An 18,090-nucleotide genomic window follows, 5' to 3' on the forward strand; every position below is an offset into this window, starting at 1 on the left:
TTGTAGCATAAACTTTACAGAATCAAAGGTCCTGCACGTTTGTCTGTCTACAAAAGCTTAGTCAGCCTCACAGAAACCCAACTTTTTACATGCCTTTGGCATTGCCTGGCTCTTTGGCATGTTACTGGCATTTTCAACTTGTACAGTCCTCTCTGAGTCCAGGCATCAAAGCCTGCTACTCTTGTTCATGCTCCAGTGGATTTCTAACAACTGGAGACAGCTCACCTTGCCTAAAACCTTGACCTCTAAGTTCTATATGTCTAGGCCAATCTGAGACCTGCTTCTAATAGTACTGGGAGATTAAAAAAAACACACCAAAGGCCAAATGGCAGAAAGAATCCCTCTAACTGTGTACCCCATTAAAGGGTTATTTCTAAAGCTTTGCTGGGAGGGGATGGATGCAAATAGGAATTGAGACAAAGAGGAACATATTCTGTAGGTTAGCCCTAAAATGAAATATTCTAGGTTATCTTCATAAACTGTTTATATTTCATTTTGATACAATGTTAACATTGAGGATAAGAAGGATGCTTACCTTCACTGCTTGTTGGGTTTTCTCAGACAATTTTACTTCATTATCTTCTACCTGTATGCAAAAGAAGTGCAAGTTTTCAGTTTCCTACTTCAAGGGCAAAACTCTCCTAGGTCTCCCCATGTTCAATATTTCTAGGACACTGACTGGGCAGTCCCTCCACCAAATCCTGTGCTCTCAGGCCCTGATGGCTGGCAGAGCCGGGCTGCCTACTTGTCATCAAGGCTCAGAGACCAAGGCCATGGTGGACTCTCCCTCTCCCTGGGATCTGAGGTCCAGCTAACGGAGCCTACAAGATGTGGAAATGATGTATTAGTCTCCACTTGTATTTCACTTCAGAAAAAAACAACTATTTGTAAGGATAAAGGGAAGAGAACATAGTAAAATATTTTGAACACGTTCTCATTTATATGTATTCATCTTACAATAGAGGGTGGTTCTTGTTCATCCTTATTCACATCAGAACTGATTTTCTAAAACAGGTACTTAGTCCATTACTAGACTCACTGCTCTCATACTTTCTGTGTCCCAAGACACCAGAGTTTTAGACCAACTCCCACTGATGAAGATGGGACCCTTCTACACGGAGAGACTGCTGTTAAAAACTCAGCAGCAACCATTCTGACCAGAGAATCTACTCCTTACTATCTCTGTGACTTTGGACAGGCTGGTCAATTTCTGAGCCTTAGTACCCTCATCCGTAAAATGAAGGTTTAATTTCTTCTTTTCATAATTTAATAGGGACCCAAATCACTTAGTTCATGTCTTCTGGCACTTTCCCAAGATTAGGACAGAGTTAAAGAAACTAGATTCATTTGTATAAAGAAAAAGAGCTGAGATAAAAACTTCCATTTCTGAAAAGTAGCTAGCTTAGGATCTGACATCCCACCAGGGACCCAATGAAGAGACTCTTTCTCAAATGTTCTCTCCAATTTCTCCACATTTAAATCCACTTCCACCAGATGCATGACACTAACCAGCCAGGAGCAGAATCTGGGTATGGCCGCTGTCAGGACTATGAAGCTGGTTTCTGTGGTAACAGTGCCATCTGCAGGAAGACCACAGACATGCCAGTTACTGCCCACTACCTGAGCCCACCTTGTAGACCCCCAAACTAATACCCCTCCCCTTCTCAGGCTCCTCTTATTAGTATACAGTAAGTATAGTATGGTACAGTACACAGTAACTAATAATACAATATTAGTATACAAAATCTTGGGCTCTCAGAAATTGAAAACTTCCTCATCTGGGAACAGGGAGACTAATGAGGGGAGGGAGGAAGGTTTCCCCATGTGATTAACTATTATTTTTTTTCAACAAAGAGAAACACACACTTAAATGTAGAGTCCTGGGAATTAGTTTTCTTTTCATCTGTATTTTTAATTTTTATCAAGGTAGTGCAAAGGTTAAAAAAAAGATCGGATTATTATTTCAAATTGCTTCTTCCTGACTACCAGTAAGGCTGTACATATTCTCATAAGTGTGTGTGTGTGAAGATAATGTTATAATTAATAACATGTTATATATAATATACAATAATATAGACTTATTATATATTATGATTTATACATACACAAGAACTATGACACTACATCTATTAACTTATTTTGCTGAAACAAACAAAAACAACTCAAGTTTTGCTTTCTAAAGACCTTATAAACACTTACCCTTTTCTTTAACCAAGATCTGAGATGTCAAGAAGGATTCTGAGAAGACCACAGACCCTAAGCACCCCCTTCCTCCCAGTAAGTCAGGAATGTCATACACAGTCATACAAGCCTGTATCAAATGAGAAAACAGAGTCAGGCCAGTTGTCACTCTTAAACTTTCAGGGAGAGACCATTAAGAAACAGATCACAAAATACTGCTCTAAGGCACATTTTGACAGAATACTCCAGAGTTTTTTTTTTTTTTTTTAAGGAAAACTCAAGTTCTTCTGAACTACATCTCAGGACCGGGAGAGGACTTCAGCATCACCCATGCTCCCCTGCAACTGCTTCTGCATCAGAGACACATTTGGGCCATAGGAGTATTTCTATGTTTCTATAAATTCCCTCAAATTCCTTATCTTTCCTAAGATAACAGCTGTCCTTCTTAATTGTGATGAGGTCCTGGCCTCTCAAGAATTAGAGATGTTTCTTTCAGGCTCTTGTACACTCATATACTCCTCGCATCCTGGCATATCCACATGCCTGCCAATTCCTTCTCTGGTTTGGGCTCAAGTTCTGAACAAGTCTGGGAAGGTGGGCATTCATTCATTACACATGTCTTCATGGATATTTCTGGATACATGTCAATACCTACAAATGCTTCTTACAGTACCAAGAAAATGAAAAGAAAACTACTTAAGCTTTTATGGCAAGACAAGTAAAAATAGAGGCTTTAGTAGGCTGGAAAAAAAAAAAAACTGAAACAACACAGCGAGATCTCTTAAATGGCTGATAAACAAGAACTAAAGAAAACAGAACAATTTCAGGGGGAATCTAGCAGAAGAAATGCAGAAAATGGTATGAGCCAGAGCCAGGGTCTGGAATGACAGAAGATCTGGTGAGGGACACGGGATAAGTAGCACAATGAGCACTCTCAGGTCCTGTCTCCTCCTGGTCTGATGTTGCTGAATGGCCATGTGCAGAGTTCCTGAAACAGAGCCCATTTTCAATACACTGTGATCCTAGCCTGGGATCCCTATTCCAGGTTCAGGGCAGAGATAAAAGATGTGGGGCTCTTGAAGAGATTGCTAGATTCCCAAATACAAAAGGGAGGCAGAAGAGTTGAGGAAAAAAACTGTTAAAGCCAAAGTGGTTAGTTTTTCATGTTGTTATGAAAAAAGGATGTATAAAAGTGATAGGTAGGCTTTTATATTTTAGTTAACTTTCTGATTAGGCCTGACAACTGGGAGTTTTTGTTTTTGTTTCAAAATCTTAATCTGCTTCAAAGAATTTTGAACATGCGAAGACACGAAGCCTTCTCCGGCTGCATGGTCTCTCTTAATTGATGGTGGGAACCCCACTTTTGTTTCCAGATCAAAGAGGAAGACAATCCAGTGGGTTATACTCAATACCTTACTTTTATACTTGCCTTCTAATATTGAGGAAGAGGAGAAAGAAAACTGAAAGGCAGAACTTCATTTCTATTTGAAAAGGAGGACAAGATTTATACAGAAAACAATTTTCTCTCTCTTCTTTCCTATTTCATTAGTGGCTGCTGAAAGTGTACTTAACACAATAGTATGATTCCACTGGGCTCCTGATCACCTTCTACTGTGCAAAGGACCTTCCAGAGCACTGCAGAGGAGTCTAAATAGAGATATCAGGGCTTACGGTCTGGCAAGGAGATAAAGTACTAACACCTAATATCAGGAAGCATCTCCTAGCATCCTGATGATGTCACCATGAAGTCTCTTAGTTCTAAATGAGCATCAACACAAAATGCTGATGATACAGGGAGCAGACACTTTATAAAAGGAGAACTTACAACCTTAAGAAGTTACTCTTGTTGTACTACTCTGTAGATGAGATGACACTACTGCTTTCCCACTGGTGATAGTGGCAGGCATGCATTTGCACTGAGTCATCCAGACCTGCACACCAAGTTCCTGGTGACCCAAAGCTCACTGGAATTAAGGCTCAGGCAGTAGCCACAGAAGAGACTCAAGGTGTAATCCGTGCCCATGTATTCTGCAACCAGAATCTTGGCTGGATAACTACCATACTTTCATGCATTGCTTGCCAATCTTCTGCACATTAGAATGCACTGAGCTAAATGGAGAACTTGGCTTGTGACCAGGAGCAACTGGTCTAGAAATTCAGCTCCCCCAGGCCATGCCAGCCAGCTCACCTGGGGACCAATATTTCTTTATCTCCAAACCATGCCCCTGTCCCATCAGGGTGTCCCCAGAAAATGGGCTGGAAAGTTCTGCTCTGACTACCCACTTCACTGGAAACTTAGGCCCCCAGTTTTTTGTTTCTTTTCTTTATTTTCACAGACTGTCCTAAGGGTATCAACTAAGGCCCTGGAACACAGAGAATCCACTGAATACTCATCAGTCTATGTTGAGACAGGTTTATCCTCAGCTCACATTTCCACATGAGGTCAGAGCAGTCTCAGTTAGTTGGAGGAAGCCTTCCTAACCTTAGGCAGAAGTGTCTCTCTCAGCCCCCAGATAAGACTCTGGGGTATGATGTGGACCTTGTACAGCCACCTGGGCACCCTTAAAATCACAGGCTCACTATGGCTACAGCTGGAATGCTCCTGAGAAAAGACCAGTTTCCTCAGGGACAGACTGCCCAAGACTCCCACCTACTCCTGTCTCACCCTTGCAGATGTCCCTATTTAAGCCACTCCCTGACAGCTGACTTGTAACAGCTCTGCTTACCGTCTTTACAAAGTATAAGCTATCTTCACTGTCCAGAGGCACAATCCTAGAAGAGGAAGAAACAGGAGAAACATATATCACAATTACAATGTTCTTTTCTCAACTTGGCAACAACCCACAGACCCAGATTTCTTTCAGGGCTTTTCAAAGCACTGGGTGACATGTAGGCAGAATTAGTATACAGGTCACTGGAAGGAATTAGGTCCACCACCTACTCCCATGCCTCAGTCTTTCAAAGGGAAGCACTCAGAGTACAGCGTCTCAGCTGAGTATATCAAGTCCCAGGCCCAATCCTGGCATGATGTCATTGCCAGAACTCTAAAAAGACCACCCACATCAGCAGTTACAAGATAGCTTCTCTTCACTTCTTGTTCCTAAAAACTTGCTCCAAAAGAGCATGCATCACAAACATACACTTACCTTCCCTGATTATTCACAGCATGGATGTGAAAAGCCATCTTGGAGCTATAGACCCAAAACAAAATAAAAAGTCAGTCTGCTCTTGCTAACCACTGTTGGCCACCACCCACCCCCCAGACACCTGCTGCTGCAGTGCACGTGTGCTGGGCCTTCATGGCACATTTGCCAAGTGTGGGGCCAGCGTTTGACTCCAGTCACAGCTCTGCCTCTGTGCAGATTCTCAGGGCCGGCTTGACTCTTGGATAGAGCAGGAGAGAACCATGTGCTGGAACTGTTGCCTACTGCAGACAGGGAAGACCCTCTACTGGCCCATAGCCTCCTGCCCCACACTTGTAACATATTGTCCTGATCCTCCTCTTCTTTACTACCTTTGGGTCAAGGTGCCATCCCTGCTCCAAGCTCAAGCAGAGACACCAAGTCCTGTGTTCCTCTCAGGAGATGATTTGCTAATCTGATGTAGTGTAAGGTACTCATTCAAGTGACCTTGTGGAGAGAAGGGAGTGGGGCTCCAGATGGAACTCCCATTACCTGGATTTCTTTTCTTGTTCCTTCCTCCAGCTAGAGAAGTATGCCCAGGACTAAAAGGCTTTGCCTGTCCTGGTAGAAAGGTAGCCTGCCCTGGAAGGCTGAGTGGCCTACTCAGAGCTCCGAGGAAAGGAAGAAGGGAACGACTATGCCAGCCATGTCGACGGTGACACAGAAGCCCTCCCCCCACCCCCCAATGCGAAAGCAGCTAACATCTACATGCTTAGACACTCTGCATGGTGGGAAGACAAGGAAACAGATGTACAGAGAGCTCCTTGTCTTACCCAAAGTCACACAACTAGAAAGCAAAAGTTTCCTCAAACTCAGGTCTGCCAGGAATAGATAATCCAGGCCAGCACAAGGCCTTAAGGAAGCAAACTTCTATCCTTCTCATCTTATGGCCAGAGCTATAAGATCCAGAAGACCCAGAAGAAAGAGGCCTGAAGCCTTGCACCAGAAAGATCTGGCTCTTCCCTCTACTCCTGGAGCTGCAGCAATAAAATTCTTGTTAGATCAACTTTTTAAATGTTCTTTCTTACTATCCAGGGTTGTAGATGTAAGAAAAAGTGGGACATGGAGCTGAGGCACCACAGGGCACAACCCATAAGTATTCTAAGAAAATTCCCCAATGTCTCTGGTGTCTTTTGCCTCTTTTGCCAAAAAGTGCACCAAGTGGTCCTCATACATGATGGGTGGAGGGTTAGATGGACTGGGTTCATGAAAGTTTGGCTATGGACACAGACCACACAGAGAACCCTGTGATGTGCCAGGAGATGTATAATGGCTGGACTGCTATAGAAAGCCTGAATCCCAGAGCTTCTAGCTCCTGAGACAAAGCCAGACTCAGGATATCTATTCCCTGAGAGGCATCAGAGGCCCAAGGCCAGGGTCTCCTAAGCAGGAACTGTGTCTATGTGCCCAGGGACCCTGACCCTAACAAACTTCACCCCTCATGTCCCTGCTTCACCTTTCTAATCTCTAAACCTGGGTCCTTCTGGTCTCTGATGCTTCTGCCATTGATCTGCCTCCCATTCTGGCATCAGGAAATGTGTCTGACTCTTTTTCATACAGTTCCTCCATCTTTGGCTCCCTGGCCTCTCAAAGCCCTGATCATGAATGTTTGTCTTTCAGATATCTTCATATTTTACTGGAACATTTCTCAGAGGGAAGACAGAATATCAAATACAAGACAGAAAAGGGTCTTTATTTAATAAAGCATTAAAAATACCTCCTTATAGAAAACAGCAGCCATTGCTTACCGTAGGGCTGCCTTAAACTGCATCAACTCAAAGAAATCTAACCCAGATCCCAGGGTCTGCTCAGCTACCTCCTTTGCCTATAAAAGCAATGACAAAACAGAGACAATTAGCTTTCATAGCAAGAAAGAGTACACATCACTGATAGGAAGTACCCTTCTAACATTTGGCCAGGAGAACACTGTGCCCCTCCCCTCTACAAGATTGCTTTGTATATATCAATAGATCAAAGTGAAAACATTGTGTTAAGGGAAACAGGTGCCTGCTTTCTTTGGGTTGGGTTCACAGGAAACACTTCATTCAGGCAGGTGGGCACTGGAACCTGATCTACCGGGAACTGTAATCAGCCAGGATGATGCCATTGTGAGGTCTGGAAAAGGGTTTCCTCCTCCCCTCTCCCTTGGCCCTGGGGGAGAGACTACTGCCCTTGGAGTTTCTGCCAGATGCTAAGAACATTTAAATACCTAGATTTACAAAAGATCACTTAAAAAGAAAAAGTGTGAGAACTGATACTGCATAAGCCTTCAGCGAAAGGGCTGAGAAATTCCAAGTTGCCAGGGATCCAGTTCAAGTGAGGAGGGAAGATGGCAGGGAGCTGGTGACTACGGCTACAGTCTCTGTGATATCTACATCATACACAACCTTTCCAATATCAAATGGCTTCCTTCAGGAAAGGTCCTATTGGCATTGGGAGGCATCAAGCCGACTCTTCGCATCTCCTTACTGGGTCAGATATAGGAATCCAACTCAGCAGGGCAGGTTAACCGCAAAACAGCAAGGAAGAGAACGGTCAGAGAATGAGAACACATGTGCTTGTCTAGGAAAGACAAATCAGATTTTCTAAATTTTGTTTTTTTTTTTTAAACACTGAAATCTCACTATGTAGCTCAAGACAAACTTAGCTAACTCTATTAAATTCACAGTAGAAAAATCTGTATTTTTATTTTTTAACTTTTAAAGAGCTAGTTAAAAAAAAAAAAGGCTAGAAAGTAAAACAGTAGGCTACAGAATGACTTTTCTTTAACACGACCAGATATCTACAAAGAAGTGCTGATTAGCGGTCGGTCATTCCTAGGACAAGGGCAGTTCAGTCACAGGCAGCAGAAGCTCAGCGCTCTCCAGGCACCTTTGTCTGGCGCCAGCTCCACTGAGGCCCAGGCTCTCACAAACTGACTACTACCAGGTGTCCAAAGACAAAACACATGGATAGGAAGGCTTACACTGAAATTACTACTAAGGAAAGAGAAACATGGTATTAAAATTACCTTTGTTAGACTGGAAGATTTAGCATAACATGCAATGCCAGCCAAAACAGCCTCTATAACAGCAGCATACACCTGGGACAAGAGCCTACTTTAGAACAAAAAATATGGATTAACTACAGCATCACAAGGTTTCAACAAAAGCTGCATGCACAAAAATGACATTCCCTAAGTAACTGATTTTTAAAAAAGAATGAGAAAAGTGCAAAAACAGAACTCATTGATTTCTAAGCCTTTTATAAAGACTTATTTATTATGTCAGAGAGAAAGTGTGTGCGTGCATGGGGAGCATGGCGAGGGGCAAAGGGAGAGAGACAGAATTTCAAGCCGACTCCCTGCTGAGCACAGAGCCTGACTCAGAGCTTGATCCTAGGACCCTGAGATGATGATGTGAGCTGAAACCAAGAGTTAGATGCTTAACTGACTGAGCCACCCAGGCACCCCTGATTTCTAAACCTTTTAAAAGTCATGTGCCCCACATGATTTATACTTTGCTCTTTTTTTTTTTTAAGTTTTGTAGAGGTGTTTTTTTTTTTTTTAATTATTCATTTTAGAGAGAGAGCGGGCAAGTGCAGAGGGAGAGAATCTCAAGGAGACTCCATGCTGAGCACAGAGCCCAGTTTGTGACTTTATCTCATGACCCTGAGATCATAACCTGAGCTGAAACCAAGAATGAGCTTCTTAACTAACTGTGCAACCCGGTGTCCCTATACTTTGCTCTTATTAAACCATGATAAGAAAAGCCAACTCTGCTAAGAAGACCAACCCTCCCTGTTTGTGATCCAACTGAAGAGAACTCGGTGGGCTCCCTAGCCCCTCTGTCAGGAGTCTGAATCCCTTCAGTATGTTGGTACAGATTTTCTGCTTTTTTGGGACCAACCACACCATACATTCATGTCATCTCCTCCCAGGCCTACGAACTGCTACTGGAACTTCAGGAGCAAAAGAGATTACCTCAGAGGAGAAGATAAGCTCCACTTAAATTTAAATTACCAGCTGCACACCATTTTTCAAGTAGCTTACCTGATCCAGAGAATAGAGTGTGCTCCTGAGGGCAAACATTCCCTTCCTAAAGCTCCCTGCTCCTCACTCACCAATCCTGCCCTTTCTCATGGACTTCTCACTTCCCAAATTGATTTTAAGAAGGTTTCTTCCTTCTCAGCATTTTGGGCCAGATAAATTTTTTGTCATGGTGTCTGTCCTGTGCACTATAGGAAGTTCAGCAACACCCCTGGCCTCTATCCATTAGACGCCAGTAGTACCCCCAGTTGGGATAACAAAAATGTCTCCAGACGCTGTCAAAGGTCGCTAGGGGTGGGGCTGGAGGAAGAGGAGCAGTAGAACTGCCCTTGGTTGAGAATCACTACCTTATGGGAGAGAGATCTGGGATCTTATCAGGATAATTATAGAGAGAAGGGGCTGGTTCATCCACAAGGCCCTAAAAGGCAGGGAAGATGCCTGGCAAAAAGATGATAAAGACTTGCCAAAGACTATGTCAATGTTTATGCCTGAGAATCTTTTAACAAGGAAGGTGACCAGAGTTAGAAAGCAGGAAGGAACCCAGAAATGATCTGGTCTAACTCTCATCATACAGAAGAAGCCAGGAGGGCTTCAGGAGGTGGAGTAAACTGTCCAAGGCACAGAAAATGAATGGTAGACTTGAATTCAGGTCTGCTGTCAGCCTGGTGCTTTTCTATTGTACCATGTCACATAGCCAATTCCTTTAATTTCCTCCTTGGCGCCCACACCACATCTCTACATTTTAGGTAAGAGATTTGAGTTGGGTAGAAGAAAAAAAAAAAGAAAAAGCATACGTAACAAAATGACAGCTCCGAGGATCAACATATTCTGAAGACTGTTGGCCAGGCCACAACAGAGGAGTATGTCTTGGTAGGAAGGGGCTTGGCAGGGGCACTGATAATGAGCATGGCCACTTCCAGGTAAGATCAGAATCTTCCACACCTTGGCACAAACACCTAAGACATATAAAGATGCCCTTCCTCCTTTCCCCACCCAGCTTGACTCACTCAGTACCAAAATGTTCTGGCCCCCTCACTGCTTGGCTTTCTCCTATACAACCTATACAAACCCCAGACAACAGCTGAATGCAAAGCCACGTGGCTATGGGCTTATAAAATGGCCTGAATGGGAGGCCTGAGACTCTTGCCTGGATGGCACTGCCACTGCCTTCACTAGGACTCCATAAGGCCCAAGTTCTACCAGCTCTGTGTTTCACCAAGTCTCCACATGTACTCTCAAGCACTGGTCAATACTAGTCCATGAAGCAGGGCACCAATGAATTTGGTTAGGAGGAATGTTTAGGTGTCCAGAATAAAGATCCAGTGGCTAAGCACAGCTGGCACATAAGTACCAGCAGGTACAGGGGTGCCTGTGTGGCTCAGTCAGTTAAGCATCTGACTCTTAATTTTGGCTCTGGTCATGATCTCAGGGTCATGAGATCGAGCCCCACACTGGGCTCCATGCTGGGTGTGGCTTCTGCTTAAGGTTCTCTATCTCCGGGGCACCTGGGTGGCTCAGTGGGTTAAAGCTTCTGCCTTCGGCTCAGGTCATGATCCCAGGATTCTGGGATCAAGCCCCGCATCGGGCTCTCTGCTCAGCCAGGAGCCGGCTTCCTCCTCTCTCTCTGCCTGCCTCTCTGCCTACTTGCGATCTGTCAAATAAATAAATAAATAAAATCTTTGTCAAATAAATAAATAAAATCTTTTAAAAAAGAAAAAAGATTCTCTATCTCCCTCTCCCTCTGTCTCTTCCACATACACTCTTGCTCTCTCTTAAAAAAAAAAAAAAAAAAAAAGTAGTACCAGCATGTACAAAGTGAGAATGTGGCTGACATGTTGCTAAAGGGCAGAAAACCCACACACTAAAAAACCGTATACACATTAATTACAGATATACAAAACCTAAATGTGTAATTTTTAAAAACCCAGTAAGATACACAGTTAAGATACTAATGGGTAGAGCCAAAGAGGAGGAATTATGGCTGATCTTGTTTTTCCTCTTTTTCTTTTCTATTTCCCAAATTTTCTGTAGTATGACTATATTCCTCACATTGTATTTTTTCAGATACAGCTAAATAGTTCCTACTCCAGAGATTCTGATTCAGTAATTCTGGGAACTACTATAGCCTGGGGATCATATTATTTATAAAAAGATGCTTAGATGATTCTTCGTGGTCTGTCACTATTGGCCTTTGGGAAGCACTTGTCTAGACCCCAGTAGTTTATACTAGAATATTTAATTAGGTAATAACAGAATTCTATTATGTTCATATTTCTGATGGAAAATTCCTTTCTGGAATTCAGTAGTTCCAGCACTGTTATGGATTGAATTGAGCCCTTCTAAAACTCATAATGAAAGTCTAATCTTCAATGTAACTGTATTTGGAGATAGGACCTTTAATAAGGTCACTGAAGTTAAACGAGGTCCTGAGTAGGGACCTAATCCAGTAGGACTGGTATCCTTACAAGAAGAGGAAGAGACACCAGAGATTTCTGTTTCTCCCCAGAGCTCAGAGGAAAGGCCAGATAAGGACACAATAAGAAGGTGGTGGTCTGCAACTCAAGGAAAGAGGCCTCACCAGAGACCAACCCTGCTGGTACCTGGAACTTGGACTTCAAGCCTCCAGAATTGTGAGAAAATAAATTTCTGCTGTTTAAGCAACCCAATCTGCGATATTTTGTTATGGTAGCCCAAGCAGATTAACACAAACATTATTGAGTTTCTTTCTTTCTTTTTTAAAAATTAACATATAATGTATTATTGCTCCAAGGTACAGGTCTGTGAATCATCAGTCTTACATAATTCACAGTGCTCACCATAGCACATACCCTCACCAATGTCCATAACCCAGCTACCCTATCCCTACCCCCCACCCCCAGCAACCCTCAGTTTGTTTTGTGAGATTAAGAGTAATAAGTTTATTTTTTATCTTTGGTTTCCTGTTATATGTAGGGGGAGCAAAGTCAACACTGGACCTTTTTAAAGTTGCACAGCTTTGGGGCACCTGGTGGCTCAGTGGGTTAAAGCCTCTGACTTCAGCTCAGGTCATGATCGCAGGGTCCTGGGATCAAGCCCCAAGTTGGGCTCTCTCCTCAGCGGGGAGCCTGCTTCCCCCTCTCTCTCTGCCTACTTGTGATCTCTGTCTGTCAAATAAATAAAAATTTAAAAATAAATAAAAATAAATAAAGTTGCACAGCCTGAGTTCAGATCCTAGCACTATTCCCTAAGTCTAAGAGTCAAATCCAGAGGAAACACTGCTCAGACCAGAAGTGGTTTCAACATAGATTCTCCCAATGTGTTTTAGAATGTTTTATTTCGGGGATTAAAAAATGTACTATGTAGAAGACATAGTAAGAAGAATCACACCATTGAAATGGGTTTGCAGAGGAAGTCTCTGAGTTCTGGAGAGAGGAGCACATGGCAAAGCTGGCAGGACTCCAAGCTGAGAGACAGGGCTAGGGAAACCACAGCTCTGCTCACCACTTCACCCAAATGTCCTATCCACTGCTGATCTCAAAGGAGTTAGAGCGACAGCCACAACTTCTGAGTAACTCAACTTTAAGAAAATATAAAATAGAAATGAAGACTTACATTTGTTCGGTTTTCTTGGGCAGCTTATTCTCATCACCTGTAACAAAGGACCATGAATTAAGTGTGACAAGATCATGTGTCCTGCAAACACTTCACAAGGAGGCTAGAATTTCTTAATTCAAAGGAGACATCAAGAACTACATTTTTTTTTCTTTTGGGTTAAACACAGTACAATCACAACAGCTTTTCCCAGAATCCTCCCAGATCTTCACCCTTGACACTGATTTTGACCACCCACTCAGCATCACCTATGAACATCAGAGAAGACCTGGGGAACCTTAGGCTCTGGAATGTTTTCACCTTTATTTTTAATTTTTTTTAATTATGAGGTATAATTAAGTAGGCTCAGTTCTGACTCTTTTATCATCTCCTTAATTAGCTGACCCTTAATTATCATGCTTCTTTCAGAGTTTTCCAGCTTACACAGCAACACCCAGGTAAAAACCTGGTTTCTGCTATAGTCTGTTCTGTGGAGCAGTGCTGAGATCCTCATTTATTCTAGAGGTTCTTCTCTAGGTCTCTTTGGATATCTGCAACTTCTGGTTACCCTAGCAAGAAGGGAAGCTCCAGTGCACCTGATCTTTCTGGAGGGCCCCGCAGCATGGAACACTTCCTCCCTTCTACCTTCTAGAAGGGTAGAAGGTACTCTTCTACCACGGCCCTTCTTCACCAGAACAGCAGGCACCTGACTGACTCTGACTCTCACTGTAGCCTGTATCTCCTGCTATCCAACTGGGACTCACTTATCCTTGCCTTCCCTCTAACACCGAGCACACGGTCTCACACATGGTTAGACATGTTGAGCTGATGATTATTCCTCCAGAGATACATTCTTTGAGAAATGTGTTAGGTGTATCAACTCTCCACTGCACTGAGAGAGGGAGTTGGAGGCCTACTAAGTGGGTATCATAAACTTCTGAGGAAAGCAGTTAATGATGACTCCATTTCTAATTCATGGGAGATATTATTCATTAGGGAAGCTGATGAGATGAGAACTTACAGGAACTTACCCAAGTAAGGAACGTAAGTAGCTCCAAAAAAGTACGTTCTTGAACAAGCAAGGGGTCCCTTTGGTGAGACACACTGTACTACCTGCATGTCAGAAAAAAAAGTAAAAAAAAAGAGTAGGGACTTAGGTATGTACTGCTGAAAAATAAAAATTATATCGTTCATGGAAATCAATTTTATCTCACCAACAGCTGATTTATTATTTTTTAAAGGCACAGAGGAAAAGATCACCTTTAATTATTATTTTTCCAAAAGTATTTTGTATTGTGTATTCTTTGTTAAGATTTTATTTATTTATTTGAGAGAGAAAGTGAGAGAGAGAGACAGAGCACAAGCAGGGGAGAGGCAGGCAGAGGGAGAGGGAGAAGCAGGTTCCCAGTGGAGCCACCTAGGTGCCTCTTGTGTTGTGTTTTTAACCTTGGCGGTATTGTGAGATTGCTACTGGGTCAGCTCATGATGCTAATGAATTCACAACTTAGAAGGGAAAGAGAAAACATGCTTGGGTTTTGACTGTCATTAATAGTCCAGAACTTTCACAGTGAGGACTTTGGCTGACATGACAGGGAAATGTATGGAAGCAGCTATAAATTCAGGAAAGGAGGGTGTGCCCCCATGTCCCCACTTCTATTTGTATTTCATCTCTCTACATAAGCCTTGGAAAGAGATTTAAAAATTCTTATTCTTCGGGGTGCCTAGGTGGTTCAGTTAGTTAAGCAGCTGCCTTCAGCTCAGGTCATGAACATAGGGTCCTGGGATTGAGCCCCGCATCGGGCTCCCTGCTCAGTGGGGAGCCTGCTTCTCCCTCTCCCTCTGCTTCTCTCCCCTGGCTTGTGCTCTCTCACCTGCACGCTCTCCTTCTCTCAAATAAGTAAATAGATAAATAAAATCCTTAAAAAAAATTCCTATTCTTCTTCCATGTTTAGTTATTTATACAAAGATAGATACAGATGTCCTTTTCTTTTGAAAATCCAGCATCTCATCAGGGTTCTCAGGCTATTAGTTATAAAAAACAAAATTGCTACCAAAAGAACTAAAGCAAAAGAAATTAGTGCAATATATTAAAAAAATAGCTAAATGTGACACAAATATTCATTCTACTCCAATATTTGAGGAAGTCACAAAAGAATGCATGGCATTTTTCTGTAGTATTGTGAACACTGTGAATCCAAGTTAAAGATGTGTAATAAGGATTGTTTGGCCTACTCTATAATTCACCATAGTGCATATGATCAATATTGCCACGACCCTAAATAAAAACGCATGTGCATATTTCATTTGTTGGTTAACTGGCATATTTCCTCAATAGAACATGTTTCTTGGATTTCCAAATTCCCCCCAATTGAAAGTTTCTTTTAAAGTGCCATTTGTATAAAGAAGATGTGGTATATATATACAATGGAATACTATGCAGCCATCAAAAGAAATGAAATCTTGCCATCTGCAACAATATGGATGAAACTAGAGGGTATTATGCTGAGTGAAATAAGTCAATTAGAGAAAGACAATTATCATATGATCTCTCTGATATGAGGAATTTGAGAAGCAGGGAAGGGGGTTGTGAGGGTAGGGAAGGAAAAAGTGAAACAAGGCTTTTCATGCCTGTGCCTATTGGCATTTCTGGGTTGTCAGCTTCTCCAATATCCAGTCTGGGATATATAAGCAAAAAGGAACCCCAGAAAACTCACTGCCATATTGTCCCTTTGGTCCTAAGCTCCTCAGCCAGTCTGACTTCTTCTACCTTCCAGAGTCTTTCCATGTTTATTTTACATAAATGTCCAGTGTTTTTAGTTGTACTCAGTAGAAGGATTTGGAAAAAAAAATATCTCTACTCCCTCTTCCCAGAAGCAGAACTCAGCTAAATTTCCTTTAGTTTTAACATATATAGTGAACATGTAAGATTACACTAAGAACCCTATGTCATTTGGCATTTCCTGTGTATTCCCAGGATCCTCTGGGGGGTTAAAACGAGGTCTGTGCTCTGCAATAAAGGGCAGTAAGATCCTAACAGCATATCCATCCACTCAAGTAGCCCTATATTCCTGACCATCTTAGAGGCAGAAAAATTTAGTCCATGAGAAAGTCAATCCAGAGTGACTTAGCCTCATGTTCTCCAATCAAAACTAAAAAATAGTACCTACCTCACCAGCTTTCCTGAATGTCAGTAACATTTTGAAAATACTTAAGCTTCCACAGCCTTTTACAAGCACTAGAGTCTCATATTTCAGTCTAATGTTTCCTTTAAAAGAATGTAGCAGACAATTTACCACCAAATGAACAAGTCTTCTCCCTGGCACCCTCAATAAAAGAACAGTGATCCTCAAAGTTTATGTCCTAAAATGTAACAGTGAAGACATATCAAATCTAGTAGGCTTGGAATAAGTCTATTTGTAAGTTAATTTAAAAGTCTTATTCTAATGATAACATTACTATGACAATTTAAAGAGTTTGGTTTGATAAAGTATTTTTTTAAGCTTTTTCCTTCAAATATTTAAAAATTAACTAGGATGCTTTCAAATCACACCTAGTACTTATGCAAAAATACAGTGAGTTTGCAATCACTTCGTTCACTCCAAAACAACTTCGAGCTTAAATCAATACACGAACTGGAACGGTTCCTCTTATCCTTCCCTCCTCCCTATTCATAAAACCAATTAAGCACCAGGTAGTCAAGCTACTCACCATGTGTTTGGCAAAGCTCCCATTGGGACCAGTGTTGCGTACCAGATGCCCTTCAGAAGGGAAGTTAAAGTTGCCAGCATTCAGATTTTCTCGTGTGGAGTGATTACCAAAGAGAACGAATGGCTGCCTATTAGGGCTGGAGTGGCAAACCAAAAATGTGGTTAGAAAAGAGAGTCCTAGCTAGGGCAACTTCCCAGTAAGTGGGTTCTTAGGGTTTTCAGAGTGGGTTTTCAATCCTGCTTGGAGTTTTCAGTCTTGTAGTCTGAGGAAAGAGGTCAGTACAATCCCCCTAATACTCGCTTGCTGGGAAGTGATGCCAGATGTCTCCAACTCCTCCTACTGACCCACAGGGATCATTTAGGGACATAACTAAATTCAAGCCAGGTTTGTATTTTCAGCTTGTTCTAATTCTTAAGGACAAAGTTCCACAGGTCTGTCCATGACACAGAGATGGAGCAAGGTTCCAGTTTCATACAACAGCAATTTAATAGAAACAGAAATTTTAAAGGATGACACCAGTTGTGATGCTCAGACTATAGGCAGACAACAGAGGCATTAACTATTCTGGAGCAGCTTTTAGGATGGGAGGAGAGTAGGGTTGCAAATATCTCACTGCCACACTTACCTGCCCTGCATGCATCCCCTTCTTCTGTCTCCTCTCTTGGTTAGACTTGTCTGTTTATTTTAGTTTTTTGCTGTCACTTTCTGCTCACTTCTCAGTCCACTTCAGTTGACCCCTCAGTCATTTTACTCCAATTACTCTTGCAAAGGTCACCATGTGACTTTCACATAGCAAAGAGCAAATCCAAGGATAGGCTTCAGCCTGCCCTTCCTTGGTCTCTCAGAAGCACCTGACACCCTCTCCCTGAAAGAGCTGTTGCATCTCAGTTTCCCTTGTCAGCCATTCTCTTCCTCTATGTGCCTCTGAATATTCCCAGGGTTTTACTTTCAGCTGTCTGTCTCTCCTTTCCTCTTTCATCATCTATCCCCCGTTCCCCTTCAAGTTTTGCAATAAATAAGTGGCATCATCATCCACCCCGGGACTGAGCCAGAACTGAGAAGCCTCCTTAGGCCTCCTTTAGTTCTCCTTCCCCTTACCTTCTAAATCCAACCAACCACCATGTTTCACTCCTATTTGTCCATCTCCCTCAACCCACATGGTCACAGGCCTCATCCCTGATGCCATTATTTCTTCCCCAAACAACTGCACTGTCCCCTCACAGTTACTGTGCTTCCACTCTTGTTCTCCTATAATCTATTCTCCACAGTTCAGAGGGGACAACTTTCATACATGGAAAGCTTTTTAATGCCTTTATTTCATTTTCTAGGGAAGGACTGGAATCTTTCACATGGCCAAAGAAGACTTGTATGGTCTGGCCTGGCCAACTTCTTTGGCTCCATGGAAGGTCACTCTCCCCCAAC

General features: G+C 42.5%; 1 protein-coding gene across 2 annotated transcripts in view; it reads right to left on the reverse strand.

The window, feature by feature from the left end:
• The window catches only part of C7H20orf194 (chromosome 7 C20orf194 homolog), a 128,709-nt gene that overhangs the window by 62,254 nt on the left and 48,365 nt on the right, over nt 1-18,090 (reverse strand). The window contains exons 10-19 of one of the 2 annotated variants that reach the window (XM_032351264.1): nt 16,669-16,804; nt 13,992-14,073; nt 12,982-13,018; nt 8,374-8,458; nt 7,112-7,188; nt 5,328-5,372; nt 4,908-4,953; nt 2,200-2,311; nt 1,510-1,580; nt 536-586 (exon numbers count right to left, since the gene is read on the reverse strand). In XM_032351264.1, the coding sequence (XP_032207155.1) occupies nt 536-586; nt 1,510-1,580; nt 2,200-2,311; nt 4,908-4,953; nt 5,328-5,372; nt 7,112-7,188; nt 8,374-8,458; nt 12,982-13,018; nt 13,992-14,073; nt 16,669-16,804 (742 nt within the window). Of the gene's footprint in view, nt 1-535; nt 587-1,509; nt 1,581-2,199; nt 2,312-4,907; nt 4,954-5,327; nt 5,373-7,111; nt 7,189-8,373; nt 8,462-12,981; nt 13,019-13,991; nt 14,074-16,668; nt 16,805-18,090 lie in introns of both variants that reach the window. The other variant, XM_032351263.1, reaches the window with a different exon arrangement.

This window comes from Mustela erminea, chromosome 7 (genome assembly GCF_009829155.1).
Source record: "Mustela erminea isolate mMusErm1 chromosome 7, mMusErm1.Pri, whole genome shotgun sequence".
NCBI lineage: Eukaryota > Metazoa > Chordata > Mammalia > Carnivora > Mustelidae > Mustela > Mustela erminea.